General features: G+C 48.1%; 1 protein-coding gene across 1 annotated transcript in view; it reads left to right on the top strand.

The window, feature by feature from the left end:
- The window catches only part of IARS1 (isoleucyl-tRNA synthetase 1), a 64,710-nt gene extending 41,636 nt beyond the window's left edge, over window positions 1-23,074 (top strand). Inside the window, exons 24-34 of the mRNA XM_040358832.1 lie at window positions 761-863; window positions 942-1,025; window positions 3,161-3,335; window positions 3,443-3,555; window positions 4,531-4,626; window positions 6,660-6,836; window positions 9,045-9,156; window positions 12,489-12,614; window positions 12,708-12,845; window positions 12,938-13,069; window positions 22,772-23,074. Of these exons, the coding sequence (XP_040214766.1) occupies window positions 761-863; window positions 942-1,025; window positions 3,161-3,335; window positions 3,443-3,555; window positions 4,531-4,626; window positions 6,660-6,836; window positions 9,045-9,156; window positions 12,489-12,614; window positions 12,708-12,845; window positions 12,938-13,069; window positions 22,772-22,854 (1,339 nt within the window). The 3' untranslated portion in view covers window positions 22,855-23,074. The remainder of the gene's footprint in view (window positions 1-760; window positions 864-941; window positions 1,026-3,160; window positions 3,336-3,442; window positions 3,556-4,530; window positions 4,627-6,659; window positions 6,837-9,044; window positions 9,157-12,488; window positions 12,615-12,707; window positions 12,846-12,937; window positions 13,070-22,771) is intronic.
- Window positions 23,075-24,731: the final 1,657 nt, after the last annotated feature.

Raw genomic sequence — 24,731 nt, 5'->3', positions numbered from 1 at the left:
TTGTACCCAGTACTTCCTGTCTTGTGCTTCCCCCTTATTGTATCCAGTACTTCCTGTCTTGTGTTTCCCCCTTTTTGTATCCAGTACTTCCTGTCTTGTGTTTCCCCCTTTTTGTATCCAGTACTTCCTGTCTTCTGTTTCCCCCTTTTTGTATCCAGTACTTCCTGTCTTGTGTTTCCCCTTTTTGTATCCAGTACTTCCTGTCTTGTGTTTTCCCCTTTTTGTACCCAGTACCTACTGTCTTGTGCTTCCATCTTTTTGAATCCAGTACTTCCTGTATTGTGTTTCCCCCTTTTTGTATCCAGTACTTCCTGTCTTGTGCTTGTATCCAGTACTTCCTGTCTTGTGTTTCCCCCTTTTTGTATCCAGTACTTCCTGTCTTGTGCTTCCCCCTTTTTGTATCCAGTACTTCCTATCTTGTGCTTCCCCCTTTTTGTATCCAGTACTTCCTGTCTTGTGCCTCTCTCTTTTTTTACATCCAGTACTTCCTGTCTTGTTTTTCCCCCTTTTTGTATCCAGTACTTCCTGTCTTGTGCTTGTATCCAGTACTTCCTGTCTTGTGCCTCTCTCTTTTTTTACATCCAGTATTTCCTGTCTTGTGCTTCCCTCTTTTTTACATCCAGTACTTCCTGTCTTGTGCCTCCTCCTTTTCGTATCCAGTACTTCCTGCATATAAAGTTATATGGTATAATATGAACCCAGGCTGAACTTCCTCCCCCCTGTCCTCCAGTCATCATTTCCATTCTTGTATTTTATCCAGAGAGAATTTAATTGACAAGAGGATTGAGGCCGCTGTATCCCGGATGCAGTCCGTCATCGAGCTGGGTCGGGTCATACGGGACAGGAAGACGCTGCCTGTGAAGGTTGGTTTCCAACCAGGAGTGGCCATGTTTCCATTTTATTTTTTTTATGGCTGAATCTGCCATTTTTGTCTCCCGCAGTATCCGCTGAAGGAAGTGATTGTCATCCACCAGGACCAGGAGGCCCTCTCTGATATCCAATCCCTGGAGAAGTATATTGTGGAGGTGCGAACAGTGATACTGGCCTTTACATGGTTGTAAAAAATAAAAGAACCCCAAAAAACCCTGTGCATAGTGTATGTAAATAAGTGACTGCAGCACAAAACAATCTGAATACAAGATGTGCTTGAATATATAATATAAGCAAGGGGGTAGATTCAGGAAAGAATTACGCCGGCGTATCCATAGATACGCCGCGTAATTCCAAAGCTGCGCCGGCGTGTCTACTTTCTGTATTCAGAAAGCTAGATACGCCGACATTAGCCTAAGATACGACTGGCATAAGTCTCTTACGCCGTCGTATCTTAGGGTGCATTCTCACGCTGGCCGCTAGGTGGCGCTTCCGTAGTTGTCAGCGTAGAGTATGCAAATGACATACTTGCGCCGATTCACAAACGTACGCGCGCCCGGCGTTCGTTTTTTACGCCGTTTGCGTTAAGGCTTTTTCGGCGTAAGGCTGCTCCTGCTATTAGGAGGCGCAACCAATGTTAAGTATGGACGTCGTTCCCGCGTCGCAATTTGAAAATGTTTGCGTAAGTCGTCCGTGAATGGCGCTGGACGCCATTTACATTCACGTCGAAACCAATGACGTCCTTGCGACGTCATTTACCGCAATGCACGTCAGGAAATTTTAGGGACAGCGCATGCGCAGTACGTTCGGCGTGGGAACGTGCCTAATTTAAATGATCCACGCCCCCTACCGGATCATTTGAATTACGCGCGCTTACGCCGGCCCCTTTTACGCTACGCCGCCTCAACTTACGGAGCAAGTGCTTCGTGAATACAGCACTTTCTCCTGTATGTTACGGCGGCGTAGCGTAAATACGATACGCTGCGCCGCCGTTTAAATTGCGCGCCCCTACCTGAATCCACCCCGCCGCCCCTTTAACAATCAACAAATCATTTCATATTTTTAATTATATTAAAAGTGCATAATCTATATGGAATATCTAATGCACATAAATCATACAATGTTCACAAATAGGCCTCTTTCTCCTGACGATGCCTGTTTAGGAGAAACTTGTTGGGCAGGGCTGGATATGTGACGTCATCACGCACACCAATGTTACATGAGGCTGTGCATATATATATATATATATATATATATATATATATATATATATATATATACACTGACTTGTCTTTGTCAGCTAAAGGACCTGGCCAGTTTTTGCGATTCGGCACTGCGTCGCTTTAACTGACAATTGCGCGGTCGTGCGACGTGGCTCCCAAACAAAATTGGCGTCCTTTTTTTCCCACAAATAGAGCTTTCTTTTGGTGGTATTTGATCACCTCTGCGGTTTTTATTTTTTGCACTATAAACAAAAATAGAGCGAGAATTTTGAAAAAAATTCAATATTTTTTACTTTTTGCTATAATAAATATCCCCCAAAAATATATATATAAAAAAAATAAAAAATTCCCTCAGTTTAGGCCGATACGTATTCTTCTACCTATCTTTGGTAAAAAAAATCGCAATAAGCGTTTATCGATTGGTTTGCGCAAAATTTATAGCGGTTACAAAATAGGGGATAGTTTTATTGCATTTTTTTTTTTTTTAATACTAATGGCAGCGATCAGCGATTTTTTTTCGTGATTGCGACATTATGGCGGACACTTCGGACAATTTTGACACATTTTTGGGACCATTGTCATTAAAAATGCACTGATTACTGTGAAAATGACAATTGCAGTTTGGGAGTTAACCACAAGGGGGCGCTGAAGGGGTTAAGTGTGACCTCATTTGTGTTTCTGTAGGGGGGTGTGGCTGTAGGTGTGACGTCATTGATTGTGTTTCCCTATATCAGGGAACACACGATCGATGACGGCGCCACAGTGAAGAACGGGGAAGGTGTGTTTACATGCGGCTCTCCCCGTTCTTCAGCTCCGAGGACCGATCGCGGGACTCCAGCGGCGATTGGGTCCGCGGTCACGGAGCTTCGGACCGGGGCGCGCGCCCGCGACCCACGGCTGGGCACTTAAAGAGGACGTGCCTGTACGTGCTTGTGCCCAGCCGTGCCATTCTGCCGACGTATATGGGCAGGAGGCGGTCCTTAATCGGTTAACAAATAAAACAAAAATGTAAGTTTTAATGATGTGAGTTTAATGACACTTTAATATTTATTGTTTGTGTGGCACAGGAACTGAATGTCAGGAAAGTCACCATATCTACCGACAAGACCAAGTATGGAATTCGCCTCAGAGCGGAACCGGACCACATGGTACTTGGAAAACGACTAAAAGGAGCATTTAAGACGGTTATGGCGGCAATTAAAGAGTTGAAGAACGACCAGCTGGAACAGTTCCAGAAAACAGGTTGGTGAACGATCATTACTGCATGAAAAGCTCTCCTGATCCAGAGATCTGATCTGCAGATTACGGAGTATTGTCCACTCACTGTTCTTCTTCTTCTAATCCGCCAGGCTCTATAGTGGTGGAGGGCACCGAGTTACATGAAGAAGATGTGCGCCTTCTCTATACCTTCGATCAAAGTGCTGGTGGCGACGCTCAGTTTGAGGCTCATTCGGACGCTCAGGTAACGAGAGCTGCTTGGTACTCAACGTATATGCTGCCGCTCTAGGTGGGTCTGCTAAGCCATCCCCTCCACCTTGTTATCGTTCTATCGTAGAACAGCCACAATCCGGTTGGTTGTAGCTAGGGTTGTACCGATACTAGTATCGGGACCGATACTGAGCATTTGTGCGAGTACTTGTACTCGCGCAAATGCTCCCGATGCCTGACCCGATACTTTATTTATTTTTTCCGAGAGCTGGTGGAGAGGGAGCGGAGCAGAGCAGTCCTCGTATGGAGGAGAGGAGAGCTGCTGCCGCCTAGTCCCCTAAGACAAAGCCAAGTCCCCCCCCTCCCCGCCGCTGCCGAAATCTAGTTAATTTGCGCTTGGGGAACACAACAGCTTTCATTTGAATAGCTGTGTGTTCCCCACCGCGCCTTAATGTATAGACACTCCCCCTTGCCCAGAAACTTTGATAGACAGATCACCCGTCCCAGGATTGGACGGGTGATCTGCCTATCAAAGTGCCCGGGCATGGGGGAGTGTCTATACATGACGAGGCGCGGCGGGGAACACACAGCTATTCAAATGCTGATCAACTAGATGTCGGTGGCGGGGGGGACGGGGACTTGGCTTTCTCTTAGGGGACACAAGGCTGCATTAGGGACATGGCTGCATCAGGGACATGGCTGCATCTAGGGACATGGCTGCATTAGGGACATGGCTGCATCTAGGGACATGGCTGCATTTGGGGAGACAAGGCTGCATTTGGGGACACATGGCTGCATTTAAAAAAAAGTATCGGTAATCGATATCGGCGAGTACATGAAAAAAAGTATCGGTACTTGTACTCGGTCCTAAAAAAGTGGTATCGGGACAACCCTAGTTGTAGCACATAGCTCCTCCTCTTCTTCAGTCTCCTGCAATCTATGAGATGATTCCTATTGTTCCAGCGGCACATACTATAGAGCTCCTTCTCATTCTGTTTGATCTCCACAGGTCCTGGTTCTGTTAGACGTTACTCCCGACCAGTCGATGGTGGATGAAGGTGTGGCACGTGAAGTCATCAACCGCATCCAGAAGTTGCGGAAGAAGGTTGGTGACATTTCCCCGTTGCTGGTTTATCCCATTAAAATGAGAACTTTAAAATACAAACTTGGAACGAGTCCTTTGTAGCCGTTGAACCTTGCTCCATTCTCCGATAAAGGTCTTCTATTTATATCGCACATGTCCCATGTGGAGACGGTTTCCATCTCTAGACACAGATTCTGTATAACAAATGTAATTTCTGCTCTGGATAATTGCATCTATTGTAGTTGTACTATCAGATAATTACTGAAACAACTTCAGCACATGTTATAAAATAGAAGATGATCGGGGTCACTTGGAACAGTTGGAGATGCTCTGCGGGCTCTCGGCATCCTCATTCAGCCTCTCTTCACTCCAATAAATGACCATCCTAAACTTCCTGCTGTACATCTCCTCCCTGTTAATAGAGATTACAGGTAGTGTTTAATATCCTCCTCATCGGCTCTTACCGGCTCATCTGTGTGACGTTCTCATATGAGTTTAGCCATGGGGTCATCAACAGTAAGGTTTTTTCTATGGGTTTTGCCACAGGGACCCCACCAGCAGTGAGGTTCTTCCATGAGTTCTGCCCACACGGTCAACAAGTAGATTAGTTCTTCAAGGAGTTCTGCCTCAAGGTCACCAGCAGAGAGGTTATCCCTTGAGTTCTGCCACATAGTTCACTATCTATGAGGTTCTCCCACAAGTTCTGCCACAGGGTCTAACAGCAGAGAAATTCTCCCATGGTTTGTGTGCTTCAAAGGTCAACTAACAGTTGGGTTCCCCCATGTGTTTTACCACAAGGTCACCAGCATTGAGGTTATCTTTTGAGTTCTGCCACATGGTTACCAGCTGTGAGGTTCTCCCATGGATTCTGCCACAGGGTCCACCAGCAGTAAGGTTCTTCCCACAAGGTCACAAGCAGTGAGGTTCTCGTATGAGTTCTGCCCCAAGGTCAGCAGAATTGAAGTTCTCATGAGTTGTCCCCCAAGGGTCAACAAGCAGTTGGGTTCTACCACGTGTTCTGCCACAAGGTCACCAGTAATGAGGTTCTGTCATGGGGGCACCCACAGTGCAGTTCTGCGCAGGGTCACCAGCAGTGAGGTTCTCCCACAAGTTCTGCCACAAGTCACAAAGTATGGTTCTCAAATTGGTTCTGCAACAGGGTTCACCAGCCATGAGCAGGGCTGGACTGGGACAGAAATTTGGCCCTGGACTTCATCCAGACTGGCCCACTTTGACAGGTCTCTCCCATGGTGGTCGGACAACTCCCGCACGCCCCCTCCCCCCTGGCCACCCAAGCCCCCTCTCCCCCTTCACTAGCCGTTCTACTTTATTAGAGTAGAACGGCAGTACCAGTGGGGTAGCTAGAAATTATTTCACCCGGGGCAAAGAATCAGTTCGGTGCCCCCCTTATGGGACAAGATTAGGCAGAAGTCAGAAACTCCCAGGCCATAGCTGTTGAGTCAGCTGTCTGTCCCCTCCCCCGTGCTCTTCTGTCGCTCCTCTGGTCCTCCCCCTGCTTCTTTGTTCCCCCCCCCCCCCAGGTGAGCGCTGCGGGGAGGGAGAGACAGAGGAGCGGAGGGGGGTGGCAGTCCGCTGTCACTAAAGCCGGCCCACTGAGCCACCGGCCCACCGTAGTCCCAATGGCCAGTCCATCCCTGGCCATGAGGTTCTACTACAATTTCTGCCACAGAGTCCACCAGGTATGCCACAGGGCCCCCAACAATGAGGTTCTATCATGAGTTATGCCACGGGGTCACCGGCAGCAAGATTCTCCCACAAGTTCTGGTACCCCAGCAGTGAGGTTCCACCAAGAGTTCTGCCAGGGGGCCCATCAGCCAGTTTAACTGGACAAGGAGAGCAATTTTCACTTCTGCCTCTGGATATTCATAGATTAGTAAGCCTGGCAGAGAAAGTGGTTTTAGAGCTTAGGGATCCATTGACTTAATCTGTATCTTTTGGATGAAATTTGGTCTTGGTAATCGTACACAGCGCTTGTTTTCTGCTGCGATTCATAAAGAAAGCTGACTGTTATTAACGACTCTTGTATCTGTCAGGGAAACTTGGTTCCTACTGATGAGATCACCATCTACTACCAAGCCAGTCCACAAGGCCAGTATCTCCAGTCTGTCATCGAGCAACACACAGACTTCATCTTGGCCACTGTCAAGTCCGCGCTGTTACCGTACCCTGTACCACCTTCATCTAATGTTATTATAAAGGAGAAGACGCAGGTGAGTGTCGCCTTATTGATCTTCCTGGTCTGATGCCATTGGTTGCTCTAATTTCACATAGCGGCTCACCAGCGCACATCTGTTTTCTACCTGCGGAACCAACCCATGTGCTACCTTGGGGGGCATACATTTTGGGCTAGATTCAGGTATCTGCGCCTGATCTTACGGCGGCGCAGCGTATCGTATTTATGCTACGCCGCCGCAACTTACAGGAGCAAGTGCAGTATTCACAAAGCACTTGCTCCGTAAGTTGCGGCGGCGTAGCGTAAATGGGGCCGGCGTAAGCGCGCGAAATTCAAATGTGTAAGGGTGGGGCGTGTTTTATGTTAATGTGTGTTGACCTGACGTGATTGACGTTTTGTACGAACGGCGAATGCGCCGTCCGTGTCCATATCCCAGTGTGCATTGCTCCAAATGACGTCGCAAGGACGTCATTGGTTTCGACTTGAACGTAAATTACGTCCAGCCCTATTCGCGAACGACTTACGCAAACAACGTAAAAAAATCGAAGCAGGAACTACGTCCATACTTAACATTGAGTGCGCCTCATAGAAGCAGGCACAATGTTACGCTGAAAAAGCCTTACGCAAACGACGTAAAAAACGAACGTCGGGCGCACGTACGTTTGTGAATCGACGTAACTAGGTAATTTGCATATTCTACGCCGAAAACTTCGGAAGCGCCACCTAGCGGCCAGCGTGAGAATGCACCCTAAGATACGACGGCGTAATAGAATTACGCCAGTCGGATCTTAGGCTAATGTTGGCGTATCTTGCTTTCTAAATACAGAAAGTAGATACGCCGGCGCAGCTTTGAATTTACGCGGCGTATCTATGGATACACCGGCATAATTCTTTGCTGAATCTAGCCCTTTGTGTTTTGTCCACTTTAAAACAAAAACCTTGTTGCATCAATTTGTCTAAAAATGTTTTTGTGAAAGAATTGGAAAAAAAAAAGTATAGATTGTACTGTAATTGCACATCACAGGACACAGGGTTTCTTCATAATCATAACTGTTGGGTTATGCTGCCACCTTCTGGTGATACTGGCCAAAAAAATGCAGGCTTCCCGGCCCAGGCATAACCCCTCCCAGCACAGTACAGCCCCAGTTTTGTTCTAGCGTCCTTAGGGGGCAAAAAGGGCCGCCATCAGGAATTCTGGGGCCCCTTACACAGCTTTAGGCATGGGCCCCCTCAAATTGAGAAGCTGCCGCCTCAAATTGAGAAGCGGGGGGCTGCCGCGAATTAAGAAGCGGGGCAGGGGTGCTGCCGCCGCTAATTGAGAAGTGGGGGGGGGGCGATGAATTGAGAAGCAGGGGGGTGCCACGAATTGGGGCCCCTTAAAGAAATAAATATATATATTATAAAAAAAAGGGAGGAGGGGGTAGACCTCTGGGGACCTCTAGGCCCTTTAATAATAATAAAAAAAAGGGGGGGGGGGGTTGCCATCCGGGGCCCTGGGGACCACTGGGTCCTTTAATAAAAATATAAAAAAAAACTGTAAAAAAAATGTTTATTTTTTTTATTAAAAAAAGGGGGGGGGGGGGGGGTTTGCCATCCGGGGCCCTGGGGACATCTGGGCCCTTTAATAAAATAAAAAAATAACAAAAAATATATATAAAAAATATAATCGAAAAAAAAAAGGGGGTTGCCATCCGGGCCACTGGGGACCTCCGGGCCCCTTACAGGTGTACTGCCTGTACCCCCCTGATGGTGGCCCTGGGGGCAAATAATGACTGCAGAGTCTCTCTTTCTATCTATGGACTTCAACCTATTTATTTTCTTTATCGTACATCACGGGACACAGAGCAGCCATAGTAATTACTATGTGGGTTATAGGCCACCTTCAGGTGATGGACACTGGTGCAATCAAAGACAGGAAGTCCCCTCCCCTGTATATATAACCCCTCCCACCCATGGAGTACCTCAGTTTTGTTCTAGTGTCCTTAGGGGCAAATAATGCCCGCAGAGTCTCTCTGAAGATTTCTTTCTATAGACTTCAACCTATTATTTTTTTTCGTTTCTTTTTTGCTGTCTGTTCCATACGCCCTGGTGTGGAAGGGAGCGACTTTATCCACATCGGTTGACTGCAGCCCTGGGGCTCAGAGGGACACTACCCAGCAAGGGTGGGCATTAGGGGAGGCTGCCCTGGGCACTGTGGTCAACAAAGGTGAACCAAGAGACTAACCAGATTTATTCCCCTCCGCAGCTGAAAGGCTCAGATCTGGAGATAACGTTGGTCAGAGGATCGGCACAAGCTGCTGACGGCCCTTCCTGCGCTTATGTCAACCTCCACATAACCGTTAATGGTACAGAGCAAAGTAAGTCCAGACTTTATTACCTCTGCTTATCCCAGCATGCCTTGTCACTGAGCAGGCGCAGGTGGTGCTGGAAGGTCACAGTGACAATGCTATGACCTCAGATTTGTCTTGGAGTCTGCCGAACCTTTAGACTTTCCAGTCTCTATATTAAGCCATACAGTCTCTATATTAAACCGTACAGCCCCGGCAGGTGCTGCCTTGAACACTGGCTCTGCTCTTGGCTCAGCTCACATAACACAGGCTTGGCCACTAGGCTATAGAATACCAACATTTGATCTGAGATGACTACTGAAGGTAGCACTATGAGAAACGAAGGCCTACATTTGGACATGGATAGACCATGGAAGGGTTTGAATCCTCCCTTTGGTAGAATTTTTATCGTTGTCTGCAATCTCTTTGTTAACTACTTAAGCCCCGGACCAATATGCTGCTAAATGCCCAAAGGCGTTTTTAAAATTCAGCACTGCGTCGCTTTAACAGACAATTGCGCGGTCGTGCGACGTGGCTCCCAAACAAAATTGACGTCCTTTTTTTTCCCCACAAATAGAGCTTTCTTTTGGTGGTATTTGATCACCTCTGCGGTTTTTATTTTTTGCGCTATAAACAAAAATAGAGCGACAATTTTGGAAAAAATTCAATATTTTTTACTTTTTGTTATAATAAATATCCCCCAAAAACATATATAAAATTTTTTTTTCCTCAGTTTAGGCCGATACGTATTCTTCTACCTATTTTTGGTAAAAAAAAATCGCAATAAGCGTTTATCAATTGGTTTGCGCAAAATTTATAGTGTTTACAAAATAGGGGATAGTTTTATTTATTTTTTTTACTACTAATGGCGGCGATTAGAGATTTTTTTTCGTGACTGCGACATTATGGCGGACACTTCAGACAATTTTGACACATTTTTGGGACCAGTGTCATTTTCACAGCAAAAAATGCATTTAAATTGCATTGTTTATTGTGAAAATGACAGTTGCAGTTTGGGAGTTAACCACAGGGGGCGCTGTAGGAGTTAGGGTTCACCTAGTGTGTGTTTACAACTGTAGGGGGGTGTGGCTGTAGGTCTGACGTCATCGATCGAGTCTCCCTATAAAAGGGATCACTCGATCGATGCAGCCGCCACAGTGAAGCATGGGGCCCCATACTTCAGCTCCAGGGAGCGATCGCGACGGGGCGGCTATTAACGTATAGCCGTGCCGTCGTCCTGGATCGCTCCCCGCAGGAATCCGACCGCCGCATGTAGGGGGGGGGGGTCCCGATCGGATTCACGACCCGCGGAAAGGCGGGGACGTACCTGTACGCCCATATGCCTGTACGTGCCATTCTGTGGACGTACATATACATGCGGCGGTCGGCAAGTGGTTAAACTATCCCCTTGCTTTCTGTCTCGGTGGCCACGCCAGTAGTAAGAAGTTTCCAGAATCGGGACACCAATTAGCAGTCAGGGCAAAGTTTACCAGTAGATTATACTAAGTTATGTGTGCTTTGTGTTTTGAAGCTGAATTCCAGAACTTGGCCTCTTTGTAAAAAAAATAAAGGCACACTATGAGTTAAATCCAAGGAGCTGCATGACATGTCCTGTGCTTATCTCTATTATTTATATCTGACATTGCTCTGCCGAGAATTATACTTGAGAGACTCTGGGCTGTGAGAGAGGAGGAAGGAACACATTCATAAAATACAAAGGCTTCTGTGAATGGGCAGCAGAGGGGAGGGGTGGGCATAGGAGAAAGGCACACAGAGCAGATTTGCCCACCCCTCCCCTCTGCTGTCCATTCAAAGAAGCCTTTGTATTAGGTGAACACATTCACAAAATACAAAGGCTTCTCCTAATGGACAGCAGAGGGGAGGGGTGGGCATACCTGCTCTGTGTGCCTTTCTCTTCTCTCACAGCCCTGAGACTCTTGAGTGTTTTTCTCAGCAGAACAATGTCAGATATATATAATGGAGATAAGCCCAGGAGATGTCATGCAGCTCCTTGGATTTAACTCAGTGTGCCTTAATTTTTTTTTTTTTACAAAGGAGAAAGGAACACAAGGGTGGGCATAGGAGAAAGGAACACATTCACAAAATACAAAGGCTTCTCTGAATGGACAGCAGAGAGGAGGGGTGGGCATACCTGCTCTGTGTGCCTTTCTCCTCTCTCACAGCCCCGAGTCTCTCGAATGTATATCTTGGCAGAGCAATGTCAGATATATATAATAGAGCTAAGCCCAGGAGATGTCACGCAGCTCATTGGATTTAACTCCGTGTGCCTTCATTTTTTTTTTACAAAGGAGAAAGGAACACAAGGGTGGGCATAGGAGAAAGGAACACATTTACAAAACACAAAGGCTTCTCTGAATGGACAGCAGAGGGGAGGGGTGGGCATACCTGCTCTGTGTGCCTTTCTCCTATGCCCACCCCTCCCCTGCCCATTCAGAGAAGCCTTTGTATTTTGTGAATGTGTTCACCTAATACAAAGGCTTCTCTGAATGGACAGCAGAGGGGAGGGGTGGGCATACCTGCTCTGTGTGCCTTTCTCCTCTCTCACAGCCCTGAGTCTCTCGAATGTATATCTTGGCAGAGCAATGTCAGATATATATAATAGAGCTAAGCCCAGGAGATGTCACGCAGCTCATTGGATTTAACTCCGTGTGCCTTCATTTTTTTTTTACAAAGGAGAAAGGAACACAAGGGTGGGCATAGGAGAAAGGAACACATTTACAAAACACAAAGGCTTCTCTGAATGGACAGCAGAGGGGAGGGGTGGGCATACCTGCTCTGTGTGCCTTTCTCCTATGCCCACCCCTCCCCTGCCCATTCAGAGAAGCCTTTGTATTTTGTGAATGTGTTCACCTAATACAAAGGCTTCTCTGAATGGACAGCAGAGGGGAGGGGTGGGCATACCTGCTCTGTGTGCCTTTCTCCTCTCTCACAGCCCTGAGTCTCTCGAATGTATATCTTGGCAGAGCAATGTCAGATATATATAATAGAGCTAAGCCCAGGAGATGTCATGCAGCTCATTGGATTTAACTCTGTGTGCCTTTAGCTCTGTGTGCCTTTCTCCTATCCCCACCCCTCCCCTCTGCTGCCCATTCAGAGAAGCCTTTGTATTTTGTGAATGTGTTCACCTAATACAAAGGCTTCTGTGAATGGGCAGGATGAAAAGCAATGCATGCTGACGGGGAATTTAGAATAAGGGAGAAAGGCCCATTGTACAGTCTTGTAAAGCTCCACCTTGAAGCCTACTTACCTGTTGTAGCAGTGAACTGCAGATGGGCTGGATTCTCGTTCCTCATTTTGGAGGTCATGTGACTTGTTATCATGGGCTGTTGATATTTTTTCAGGTGGATTTCTACTACTAGAGAACCCCAAGGGGGAGGCCATCAGCAGCCTGTCGGAATTGAAGAGCGCGGTGTGCGGAATATTCCAGCTGAAGAGCGCCCGGCTCTCTGTATACAGCGGGGGCGCAGGTAACGTAACATGTGCTTGAAATGCTGTGAGCTGCACTGTGCAGCCTTTTATCGCCGTCGTCGCAGGTAATCCTAACAACTTCTTCTCTGTAGAACTTCAGAGCGGCTGTAATCTCCTCGGCCTGAGCGGGAAGACCCTCCATGTTACTTCAGGGGCCCCTCCAGCTGGCAATGGGAATCCCCATCAGTGTCGCTATGTCAATCTGCGGCTGCTGAGCGGCGATGCACAAGGTGAGTGACGGCAGTGAGGGGGTTGGGCATGGAAGAGCCGGATGGTGACGAGTGTGACACGCTTTTTTTTTTTTTTTCCTCCTTCCCTCCAGGCGCGCTGCTGCTGGAAAATCCGCTCGGTCAGAATGATTTGAAATATCAGAGCCTGTACCACGAGGTGGCCAAGGTGTTTGGGCTGAGGAGCCGACGCTTCCGGCTATTTCTTAATGCCGCCATGACTGAAGGTGAGAAAATATAAGATTTCTACGGTTGCTGCACTCAAAGCTGATATATATTTTTTTCTCTGGGGACTGGAGACTCCGGGACATCTGTGCACGGGGGGGGGGGGGGCTTGGTGTTCAGCTGCCTCCCAAAAATTCTAGACACCTTGGCCCGGATTCAGAAAGGAGTTACGTTGGCGTATCTCCAGATACGCCGTCGTAACTCTGAATGCGGGCCGTCGCGTCTCGGCGCCTGCTTCATAGAATCAGATACGCCTCAATGTTGCCTAGATACGAGCGGCGTAAGTCTCCTACGCCGTCGTATCTTAGGGTGCAATATTTACGCTGACCGCTAGGTGGCGCTTCCGTTGATTTCCGCGTAGAATATGCAAATGAGGTAGATACGCCGATTCAGAAACGTACGTCCGCCCGGCGTATCAAGATACGTCGTTTACGTAAGGCGTCGGACCGGCGTAAAGTTACCCCTCATAAAGCAGGGGTAAGTCATGTTAGGTATGGACGTCGGAAACGTACGAACAGCGTCGCATTTTACGTCGTTTGCCTAAGTCGTCCGTGAATGGGGCTGGGCGTAGGTTACGTTTCACGTCGTCTAAGTATTGAGCGGGCGTAATTTACTTTGAAAATTTCGACGTGATACTGAGCATGCGCCGTTCGAAAAGAGCGTCACGAAACATTTACATACAACACGCCCTTTACCAGCCTAGTTTGAATTAGGCGGGCTTACGCCGTGTCAGATACACTACACCGCCGTAATTTAGGGCCAGATTCACAAAAGAGATACTCCGTCGTATCTCTGTTTCTATCTATGCGGCTGATTCATAGAACCAGTTACGCATAGATAGGCAGAAGATCCGACAGGTGTAATTGTTTTACACTGTCGGATCTTCAGATGCAATACCGCAGCCACCGCTGGGGGGAGTTTGCATCGTAAACCAGCGTCGGGTATGCAAATTAGGAGTTACGGCGATACCCGACAGTTTTTCGTGTTTGCTACGTCGCCGCTAGTCTAGTTTCCCGTCGCAAAGTTAGTTTTTTTTTTTTGGTGCCCTAACTTTAGTCAGCAAGCGTATTGCTGTCTAAAGTATGGCCGTCGTTCCCGCGTCGAAATTAAAAAAATAACGTTGTTTGCGTAAGCCGTCCGGGAATACGGAATTGTGCTACGCGCGTCGCCGTTCGAAAAAATGACGTCACGACGCGCAAAGCATGGTGGGAGTTCGAAAACGGAGCATGCGCGGTAGGTCCGGCGCGGGAGCGCGCCTAATTTAAATGGCACACGCCCATTTAAATTGGCCCGCCTTACGCCGGCGTACTTTTCATCGCAAGTGCTTGGTGAATCAGGCACTTGCGATGAAAACTTGCGGCGGTGTAACGTATCTACGATACACTACGCCGCCGTAACTTAGAGCGGCAGGTCCCGTATTCAGAAACAACTTGCGCTCTAAGGGCCAGATTCACGAATAATTGCGGCGGCGTAACGTATCTACGATACGTTACGCCGCCGCAATTATTCGTGAATCTGGCCCTTAGAGCGCAAGTTGTTTCTGAATACGGGACCTGCCGCTCTAAGTTACGGCGGCGTAGTGTATATGAGATGCGCTACGCCCGCCTTAAGATAGGCAGATCTTTCTGAATCCGGGGCCCTTGTGTGATGCCGGAGCTATAACAAGGGACAAGTCACCCAGATGTCATTTTGATTCTATGCTAGAAATCCCAGTTTTCTCAGTTTTCCTCAGTTTAGGCCGATACGTATTCTTCTACCTATTTTTGGTAAAAAAAATCGCAATAGGCGTTTATCGATTGGTTTGCGCAAAATTTATAGCGTTTACAAAATAGGGGATAGTTTTATTGCATTTTTATTATTTTTTATTTTTTTTACTACTAATGGCGGCGATCAGCGATTTTTTTCGTGATTGCGACATTATGGCGGACTCTTCGGACAATTTTGACACATTTTTGGGACCATTGTCATTTTCACAGCAAAAAATGCATTTAAATTGCATTGTTTATTGTGGAAATGACAGTTGCAGTTTGGGAGTTAACCACAGGGGGCGCTGTAGGAGTTAGGGTTCACCTAGTGTGTGTTTACAACTGTAGGGGGGTGTGGCTGTAGGACTGACGTCATCGATCGAGTCTCCCCTATAAAAGAGATCACTCGATCGATGCAGCCGCCACAGTGAAGCACGGGGAAGCCGTGTTTACATACGGCTCTCCCCGTTCTTCGGCTCCGGGGAGCGATCGCGACGGAGCGGCTATAAACGAATAGCCGCGCCCTCGTCCCGGATCGCTCCCCGCGGGAATCCGACCGCCGCATGTAGCGGGGGGGGTCCCGATCTGACCCCCCACCCGCTAGAAGGCAAGGACGTACATGTACGCCCATTTGCCTGTACGTGCCATTCTGTGGACGTACATATACATGGTCGGGAAGTGGTTAAAAAAAAAAAAAATGTAAGCTTTAGTATCCCTTTAATTAAATATTCTTACTATAGCGGGTCTTTGCTAAGATTTAAAGAGAAAGTGAAGCACTTTTCCCGCGGAGAGGCTTTCTTGCTTACTTTTGTCGATCTATTTCTGGAGACGGAATTGAGACATTCTCCGGATGTCTGGCTGGCGCATGGCGAACTCCTGCGTTTTGTATGTAGGACAAGTCCCACCGGTGTGTGTGCGCGCACGCTCTGCGGGAGGAGCCCCCTGCACCTCTTCCCGTTTTCCCCTCTTACATATCCTGCTGCATCCTGGTACGCCAAAATCGGGGCCGATGCAGTTTAAAGTGGAACTCCAACGTTTGTAGATAAGAGAACGCGTTTAGAAAATTCCTCGTGCTGTCGGCTCTGTAGTCCGTTTCCCCTCCTGTGTTTTCCAGCCTCTCTCCACAATTGTCAAGTACAGTTGTGCTCATAAGTTTACATACCCTGGCAGAATTTTAAGATTTCTTGACCACTTGCCTACTGGGCACATACACCCCCTTCCTGCCCAGACGAGATTTTAGCTTCCGGCACTGCGTCGCTTTAACTGACAATTGCGCGGACGTGCGACGTGGCTCCCAAACAAAATTGACGTCCTTTTTTCCCCCACAAATAGAGCTTTCTTTTGGTGGTATTTGATCGCCTGTGCGGTTTTTATTTTTTGGGCTATAAACAAAAATAGAGCGACAATTTTTTAAAAAAAACACTATTTTTTACTTTTTGCTATAATAAATATCCAATTTTTTTAAAAAAATATATTTTTTTTTCTCAGTTTAGGCCGATACGTATTCTTCTACATATTTTTGGTAAAAAAAATAAAAAAATCGCAATAACCTGGTTTGCGCAAAAGTTATATTTCCTACAAAATAGGGGACATAATGATTATTTTTTTAGATTTTTTTTTTTACTAGGAATGGAGGCGATCTGCGTTTTTTTTCGGGACTGCGACATTATAGCGGAAACATCGGACACTTTTGACACATTTTTGGGACCATTCACATTTATACAGTGAACAGTGCTATAAATATGCATTGATTACTGTATAAATGTGACTGGCAGGGAAGGGGTTAACCACTAGGGGGTGAGGAAGGGGTTAAATGTGTACCCTATATAGTGTTCTAACTGTGGGGGGAAGGGGGTGACTGGGGGAGGTGACCGATCTGTGTCCCTATGTACAAGAGACACAGATCGGTCTCCTCTCTCCCTGACAGGAAGTGGAGCTCTGTGTTTACACACACAGAGCTCCACGTCCCTGCTCAGTTACTGGGCAATCGCGGGTGCCCAGCGGCCGTGTTCCCAGTGACACGACGGGTGTGCGCGCCCTAGAGGCTTTAAATGACGACGTCATATGACGTCCTGTCGGAACAATAGAGCATTCCGCCCGCCGTCATTTGACGGCGGGCGGATGTTAAGTGGTTAATGATAACACAAAAAACAAAACCGCTCTGAAATCGACACTTGCCCCTAAGCATCATGGGACATAAAGCTTGGGGAAACCACGTGGGCAGCAAACAGGAATTCCATCCTAGGCGCCCCGGATTTGCAGACAGCGCTGTAGAGAAGCTGTGACATCACAGGTAATGTAAAGGACTGCATACAGCGCTAAAAGCCTAATGGAGACGATGAAGAGTGCTGGCGGTTCTGAGATACAACATAAAGTGCGGAAGGGTGAAGATCCTGGCGCTGAGTTTAATAAGAAATATGTACATTTATTTGCCGCTGACGCTTTGCTCGATTTACTGGGATTAGGCCGATTTATTCTCTGTAGAAATTCACAAAGGGACCATTTTATTAGGTACACTGTTCTACGATTGGGTAGAGCCCTCCCTCTATCATCTCACATGGAATGGGTGGTGCCGGAGTTCTGTCAAATTCAAACGAATTGGTGGAAGGACAAAACACCAACAACCGAATAGACTCCGGTACAGGATATTCTTACTCCGCTCTGATACTAGCCAACAAAATGGCCGCCTCTGAGGCAGCAACAGCTTTGACCTCGTCGGCTGCTGTGCTGTCAAAACAGCTCAATTTTCCTGTACCGGACTCTGTTCGGTTGTCGGTGTTCATCAAAATCTCCAATTACTAAGGTTTTAAATAAACCAGAAGTGACGTGGTTGGAGTTTCTGATGGGTTGGTGAAATTGATAGAATACCGGCATTATTAAATGGCGGACCATGGTCCAGATCTGGACCGAGTTACTGTCCTATCTGGACCGCCGCTGTCCCGCCATTTAGGAGCCAGCTCTTCCCCCCCACCCCCTCCCAAGCCTTTGCTGCTGTTATTGTAGGCAGAGCAAGGAGCAGGTGGCTGTTCAGTTCTGGGGGTGCAGTGGATGTGGGGCAGAGGACACCCTGGGGGTGACATGAAGGGAGGCTGAGGACACCGCTGTGAGGAAAGAGGAGGGGTGACATGAAGGGGGGCTGAGGACACCGCTGTGGGGAAAGAGGAGGGGGTGACATGAAGGGAAGGGGGGCTGAGGACACCACTGTGGGGAAAGAGGGGGAGTGACATGAAGGGGGGCTGAGAACACTACTGTGGGGAAAGAGGAGGGGGTGACATGAAGGGGGGCTGAGGACACCGCTGTGGTGAAAGAGGAGGGGGTGACATGAAGGGGGGACTGAGGACACCGCTGTGGTGAAATAGGAGGGGTGACATGAAGGGGGGCTGAGGACAGTACTGTAGGGGAAGTGACATGAAGGGGGGCTGAAGACACCGCTGTGGGGAAAGAGGAGGTGTGACATGAAGGGGGGCTGAGAACACTACTGTGGGGAAAGAGGAGGGGGTGACATGAAGGGGGGCTGAGGACACCGCTGTGGGGAAATAGGGGTGACATGAAGGGGGGCTGAGGACACCGCTGTGGGGAAAGAGGAGGGAGTGACATGAAGGGGGGCTGAGGACACCGCTGTGGGGAAAGAGGAGGGGTGACATGAAGGGGGGCTGATGACAGTACTGTGGGGAAAGAGGAGGGGGTGACATGAAGGGGGGCTGAGGACACCGCTGTGGGGAAATAGGAGGGGTGACATGAAGGGGGGCTGAGGACAGTACTGTGGGGAAAGAGGAGGGGGTGACATGAAGGGGGGCTGAGGACACCGCTGTGGTGAAATAGGAGGGGTGACATGAAGGGGGGCTGAGGACAGTACTGTAGGGGAAGTGACATGAAGGGGGGCTGAAGACACCGCTGTGGGGAAATAGGGGTGACATGAAGGGGGGCTGAGGACACCGCTGTGGGGAAATAGGGGTGACATGAAGGGGGGCTGAGGACACCGCTGTGGGGAAATAGGAGGGGTGACATGAAGGGGGGCTGAGGACACCGCTGTGGGGAAATAGGGGTGACATGAAGGGGGGCTGAGGACACCGCTGTGGGGAAATAGGAGGGGTGACATGAAGGGGGGCTGAGGACAGTACTGTGGGGAAAGAGGAGGGGGTGACATGAAGGGGGGCTGAGGACACCGCTGTGGGGAAAGAGGAGGGGTGACATGAAGGGGGGCTGAGGACACCGCTGTGGTGAAAAAGGAGGTGTGACATGAAGGGGGGCTGAGAACATTACTGTGGGAAAAGAGAAGGGGGTGACATGAAGGGGGGCTGAGGACACTACTGTGGGGAAAGAGGAGGGGTGACATGAAGGGGGGCTGAGGACACCGCTGTGGTGAAATAGGAGGGGTGACATGAAGGGGGGCTGAGGACAGTACTGTAGGGGAAGTGACATGAAGGGGGGCTGAAGACACCGCTGTGGGGAAAGAGGGGAAGTGACATGAAGGGGGGCTGAGGACACCGCTGTGGGGAAAGAGGAGGAGGTGACATGAAGGGGGCTGAGAACATTACTGTGGGGAAAGAGGAGGGGGTGACATAAAGGGTGGCTGAGGACACTACTGTGGAGAAAGAGGGGAAGTGACATGAAGGGGGGGCTGAAGACAGTACTGTGAAAGGGGAAACTGTGATAATTAGGGGGACAGAGAATCTGATGTAAGAATGGGACTGTGATTTAAGAAGAGGGGACTGTGAAGTGAAGGATCGGAGTCCTCACACAAAAGTGATTCAGATCTTGGTTGGAAGAAAATTTTACTGATTGGACCTCCATGAATTGTAGTTCCTTACCCCTGGGGTAGTGGATTTGTACATATTCAGGTTAAGGTCACAAATAAAGAATGTTTGTTTTCTTGTTTTACTCGGGTAAATGTAGAATAATAATAAATATATTATGCAGTTTGCGCTTCCACCAGCCGATGGCGCTGAGCTCTGTCCACACGTGAATCATGGTATCACTCTCCACCCAGATATGTACAGAACTAGATGATTGATCACAGCAGTGACTTTACCCTTATCGGACTGCTCAGTAGGATGTTTGTTGGGCAGCCTGCTTTGCTTTGTTTAGATAACCCAACATGCTCTGGGAACCCTTTATCGTTTACTAAATGTTTGGGATAAAACAAAGCTCGCTGGGACTAAGTAATGGGTCTGCCATGTCTGTGCCCCACCCTGAAGCCTCAAGACATGAAAGATTCTATTGGGGGGGGGGGCTTAGGCCTGTGCACCTCATAAACAGGGAAGCTCAGATTTTAGGTCTTCCAGCCAGTCATGTGAAGGGGAACATCTTGTTTCATACTAGATATAAGCAGTGCACATTTCAGTAAACCAGGCGCTGCATATTCTTAACAGAAAGGGTTGTGGTTTTTCAGAAATTATACTGGCAGGGGCAGATAATTCTATAGGTTGTACACATACCCCTTATTCATAATTAATATTGTATTTATTAGGGGGGAGCCGGCAGGGGTGGGCCATTCTATAGGCCAGTGATGGCGAACCTTGGCACCCCAGATGTAGGATGTGCACAGACCCCTCAATCATAGTTAATATTGTATTTTTATTAGGGGGAGCCAGCAGGGGTGGGCCATTTTATAGGCTGTACACATCATCCCACACCCTTAGTGATTAGTGTAAGGGGAAATCAGCAGGGGCAGGCCAGGAATTTAGCAGGGGTGGGCCTTTTCAAAGGATATACACACTGCTCACCCATGGAGTGATTTATATATTTACAGTGGAAAGTCAGCAGGGGTGGGATGTTCCATAGGCTGTACACAGACCACTGAAAAACCCCTCCCTTGTACAGCCATTCACTGGGAAGACCAGTTTGCTGCTGTTTTCTCCTCCCTGAGCTCCTTGATGCAGCTGAGAACAGAGTTGATGTGTTTGGGCCATTTCATAGGCTTTACACAGACTGCTAACCCATGAAGTAATTAGTGTATTCATAAGGGCACCTCAGCAGGGGCGGGTCATTCTATAGGATGTGCACAGACCCCTCAATCATAGTTAATATTGTGTTTATAAGGGCGCAGCCAGCAGGGGTGGGCCACTCTATAGGCTGTACACATGACCCCACACCCATAGTGATTAGTGTATTTATAAGGGGAAGTCAGCAGGGGTGGTATGTTCCATAGACTGTACACGGACCACTGACACACCCCTCCCTGTACAGCCAATCACTGGGAGGACCAGTTTGCTGCGGTTTTCTCCTCCCTGAGCTCCTTAATGCAGCCAAGAAAAGAGTTGATGTGTTTGGGGCCATTTGAAAGGCTTTACAAAGACTGATAACCCATAAAGTAATTAGTGTATTCATAAGGGGACATCAGCAGGGGCAGGTCATTCTATAGGATGTGCACAGACCCCTCACCCATAGTTAATAGTGTAAGTTATGCAGGGGTGGGTCATTCTTGAAGTGATAAGCGTATTAATAAGGGGACATCAGCAGGGGAGGGTCATTCTATAGGATGTGCACAGACCCCTCACCCATAGTTAATAGTCTAAGTTATGCAGGGGCGGGTCATTCTATAGGATGTGCACTGACCACTCATCCATAGGTTAATAGTGTAAGTTAGCAGGGGTGGGTCATTCTATAGGATGTGCACAGACCACTCACCCATAGGTTAATAGTGTAAGTTATGCAGGGGTGGGACATTCTTGAAGTGATTAGCGTATTCATAAGGGGACATCAGCAGGGGTGGGTCATTCTATAGGATGTGCACAGACTACTCGCCCATAGGTTATTAGTTTAAGTTAGCAGGGGCGGGTCATTCTATAGGATGTGCACTGACCACTCATCCATAGGTTAATAGTGTAAGTTAGCAGGGGTGGGTCATTCTATAGGATGTGCACAGACCACTCACCCATAGGTTAATAGTGTAAGTTATGCAGGGGTGGGACATTCTTGAAGTGATTAGCATATTCATAAGGGGACATCAGCAGGGGAGGGTCATTCTATAGGATGTGCACAGACCCCTCACCCATAGTTAATAGTCTAAGTTATGCAGGGGCGGGTCATTCTATAGGATGTGCACTGACCACTCATCCATAGGTTAATAGTGTAAGTTAGCAGGGGTGGGTCATTCTATAGGATGTGCACAGACCACTCACCCATAGGTTAATAGTGTAAGTTATGCAGGGGTGGGACATTCTTGAAGTGATTAGCGTATTCATAAGGGGACATCAGCAGGGGCGGGTCATTCTATAGGATGTGAACAGACCACTCACCCATGGGTTAATAGTGTAAGTTATGCAGGGGTGGGTCATTCTTGAAGTGATTAGCGTATTCATAAGGGGACATCAGCAGGGGTGGGTCATTCTATAGGATGTGCACAGACCACTCACCCATAGGTTAATAGTGTAAGTTATGCAGGGGCGGGTCATTCTATAGGATGTGCACAGACCACTCACCCATTGGTTAATAGTGTAAGTTAGCAGGGGTGGGTCATTCTATAGGATGTGCACAGACCACTCACCCATAGGTTAGTGTAAGTTAGCAGGGGCGGGTCATTCTATATGATGTGCACAGACCACTCACCCATAGGTTAATAGTGTAAGTTATGCAGGGGTGGGACATTCTTGAAGTGATTAGCGTATTCATAAGGGGACATCAGCAGGGGCGGGTCATTCTATAGGATGTGCACAAACCACTCACCCATAGGTTAATAGTGTAAGCAAGCAGGAGCAGGTCATTCTATAGGATGTGCACTGACCCCTCACCCATAGTTAATAGTGTAAGTTATGCAGGGGTGGGACATTCTTGAAGTTATTAGCGTATTCATAAGGGGACATCAGCAGGGGCGGGTCATTCTATAGGATGTGCACTGACCCCTCACCCATAGTTAATAGTGTAAGTCAGCAGGGGTGGGTCGTTGCATAGGGGCTGTACACAGACCGCTCACCCATAGAGTAAAGTCACTAACCCCGTACTGTGTTCTCCATGCAGAGGTGGTCCCAGGCACAGCGATAGAAAACCTGAATATGAAGACTCTCTACGTCCATGTCCTTCCAACAACGGCTGAATGTTAGCGGATATCCTTGCCTGATGCAGAATCTGACCTGACCGGGACCAGTATGGGTAGAACTGGACCTCAAACATCGGACACCCACCGCACGTCCTTCGTGTCCCGCCATCCATCTGTGACCACTCTGTTTTCCAGTAGTCATATTTATTTACCAAAGTGGCTGCCAAAGTATTTTGGGTTGTATTTTGGTTGCTTATATTAAAGGGATTAATTTTGGAATTAAACATGTGTCCGACTTTTTTTTTTTCCATTTTTCTCCTACGCCCTACTGTCATTGGGTAGAGCCAGTCTATGTGTTCTGTATGTTGTCACACGGCTGTGCAGACCGCAGACTGACCTGGAAACAAAAGCCGAATTATCTGCAGTGACACAGTGGAGGGACTGGAATGTGCGTTGGTCACATGATGACCACCGAGCGATAAACTTCCCTGAAATCTTCTGGGTTCCGTAATGCGGAGAGCGGTGTCGTGTGGAGGCCTCCCGTGTATCCTTTCCCCTTCATCTGCATTTACAGAGACTCCCATTAGTCTTTTTTATTTATTTTTTTTCCTTGTGATTGTTACAAGAGGAAATTCATTATTGCATCGCTGCGGAAAGGCCTCCTGATGAATTCTTATTGATCAGGCTCCGGCTCTGCACTCTGCATGGAATTAGTTAAAAGCCATATTTCATTAGCAGAGTGGAACATAGACAGAGGGCAGAACGCTGCGCGCAAATCTAATAGACTTTTCATCATTCACGCTGACAACACCGTTCTGGCCATTTTTATTAGAAAGTGCTCTAATATTTCATCCATCAGCAGTCAAGATCCAGAGGAGCCCCCTCCACCCAGGGCCTCAGGAGCTATATACTGACAGTGGATCTGATGAGCGTTGTCCAGCAGTTGTTTATAGATCCCTCTATGGAAATGAGAGGTGCCATGACTACGCTTTCCTTTCTCTGGAGGCTTCCTAGAGATGCCTCTGCCCCCCCCCCCCCCCACCGGCGGTGCATGGTGGCGGGGAACCCAGTTCATAGACCCGTCTATAGTTTTATGGCATTTTTATAATTATTATTTGTTTTACTAGTAATGGTGGCGATGAGCGTTTTTTATTTTTTTTTATCGTGACTGCGACTTTATGGCGGACACATCGGACACTTTCGACACATTTTCGGGACCATTGTCATTTTTACAGCTATCAGTGCTATAAATATGCAATTACTGTAAAAATTACACTGGAAGTGAAGGGGTTAACCACTAGGTGGCGCTGAAGGCGTTTAAGTGTGTCCTAGGGAGTGATTCTAACGGTTAGGGGGCGTGGCTACGAGTGACACGTCACTGATCGCTGCTCCTGAATTACAGGGAGCAGACGATCAGTAACAGTGTCACTAGGCAAAACAGGGAGATGGTTGTTTACACTGGCCTCTCCCCGTTCTGCAGCTCTGTGACCCGATCGCGGGACACCGGTGGACATCGAGTCCACGGGCACGGTCACGGAGCTCGCAGCATGCCAACGTATATGTACAGGAGCCAGTCGAGAACCGGTTAAAAACCTTTTATTTACTCCTCCCTTAACTCAAGCGGAACTCCAACCTCTTTATCTTATGTCCACAACTGGGAGCGAGACTTATCACACATCGATCCGGCGCACTGGAGCAAAGCCTCGTCTATTACGAAATGCTCCCTTAACACGGCTACCCTAGAGGCAGCCTATAAGGTACTCCTCCGTTGGTACTGGGTTCCATCCCGTATTGCCAAATCGAATCCATCTTGCAGCGATGGATGCTTCAGGGGCTGTGGTCAGCGTAGAAGACGAACTTCATATCTGGTGGTCCTGCCCCCGCCTAGTGGGATTCTAGTTGAGGATATTCAGTCTTATGACCACTCTCTTCTATACACCC

Source organism: Rana temporaria, chromosome 7 (assembly GCF_905171775.1).
Source record: "Rana temporaria chromosome 7, aRanTem1.1, whole genome shotgun sequence".
NCBI lineage: Eukaryota > Metazoa > Chordata > Amphibia > Anura > Ranidae > Rana > Rana temporaria.
This window is presented reverse-complemented; position numbering and strand designations above follow the sequence as displayed.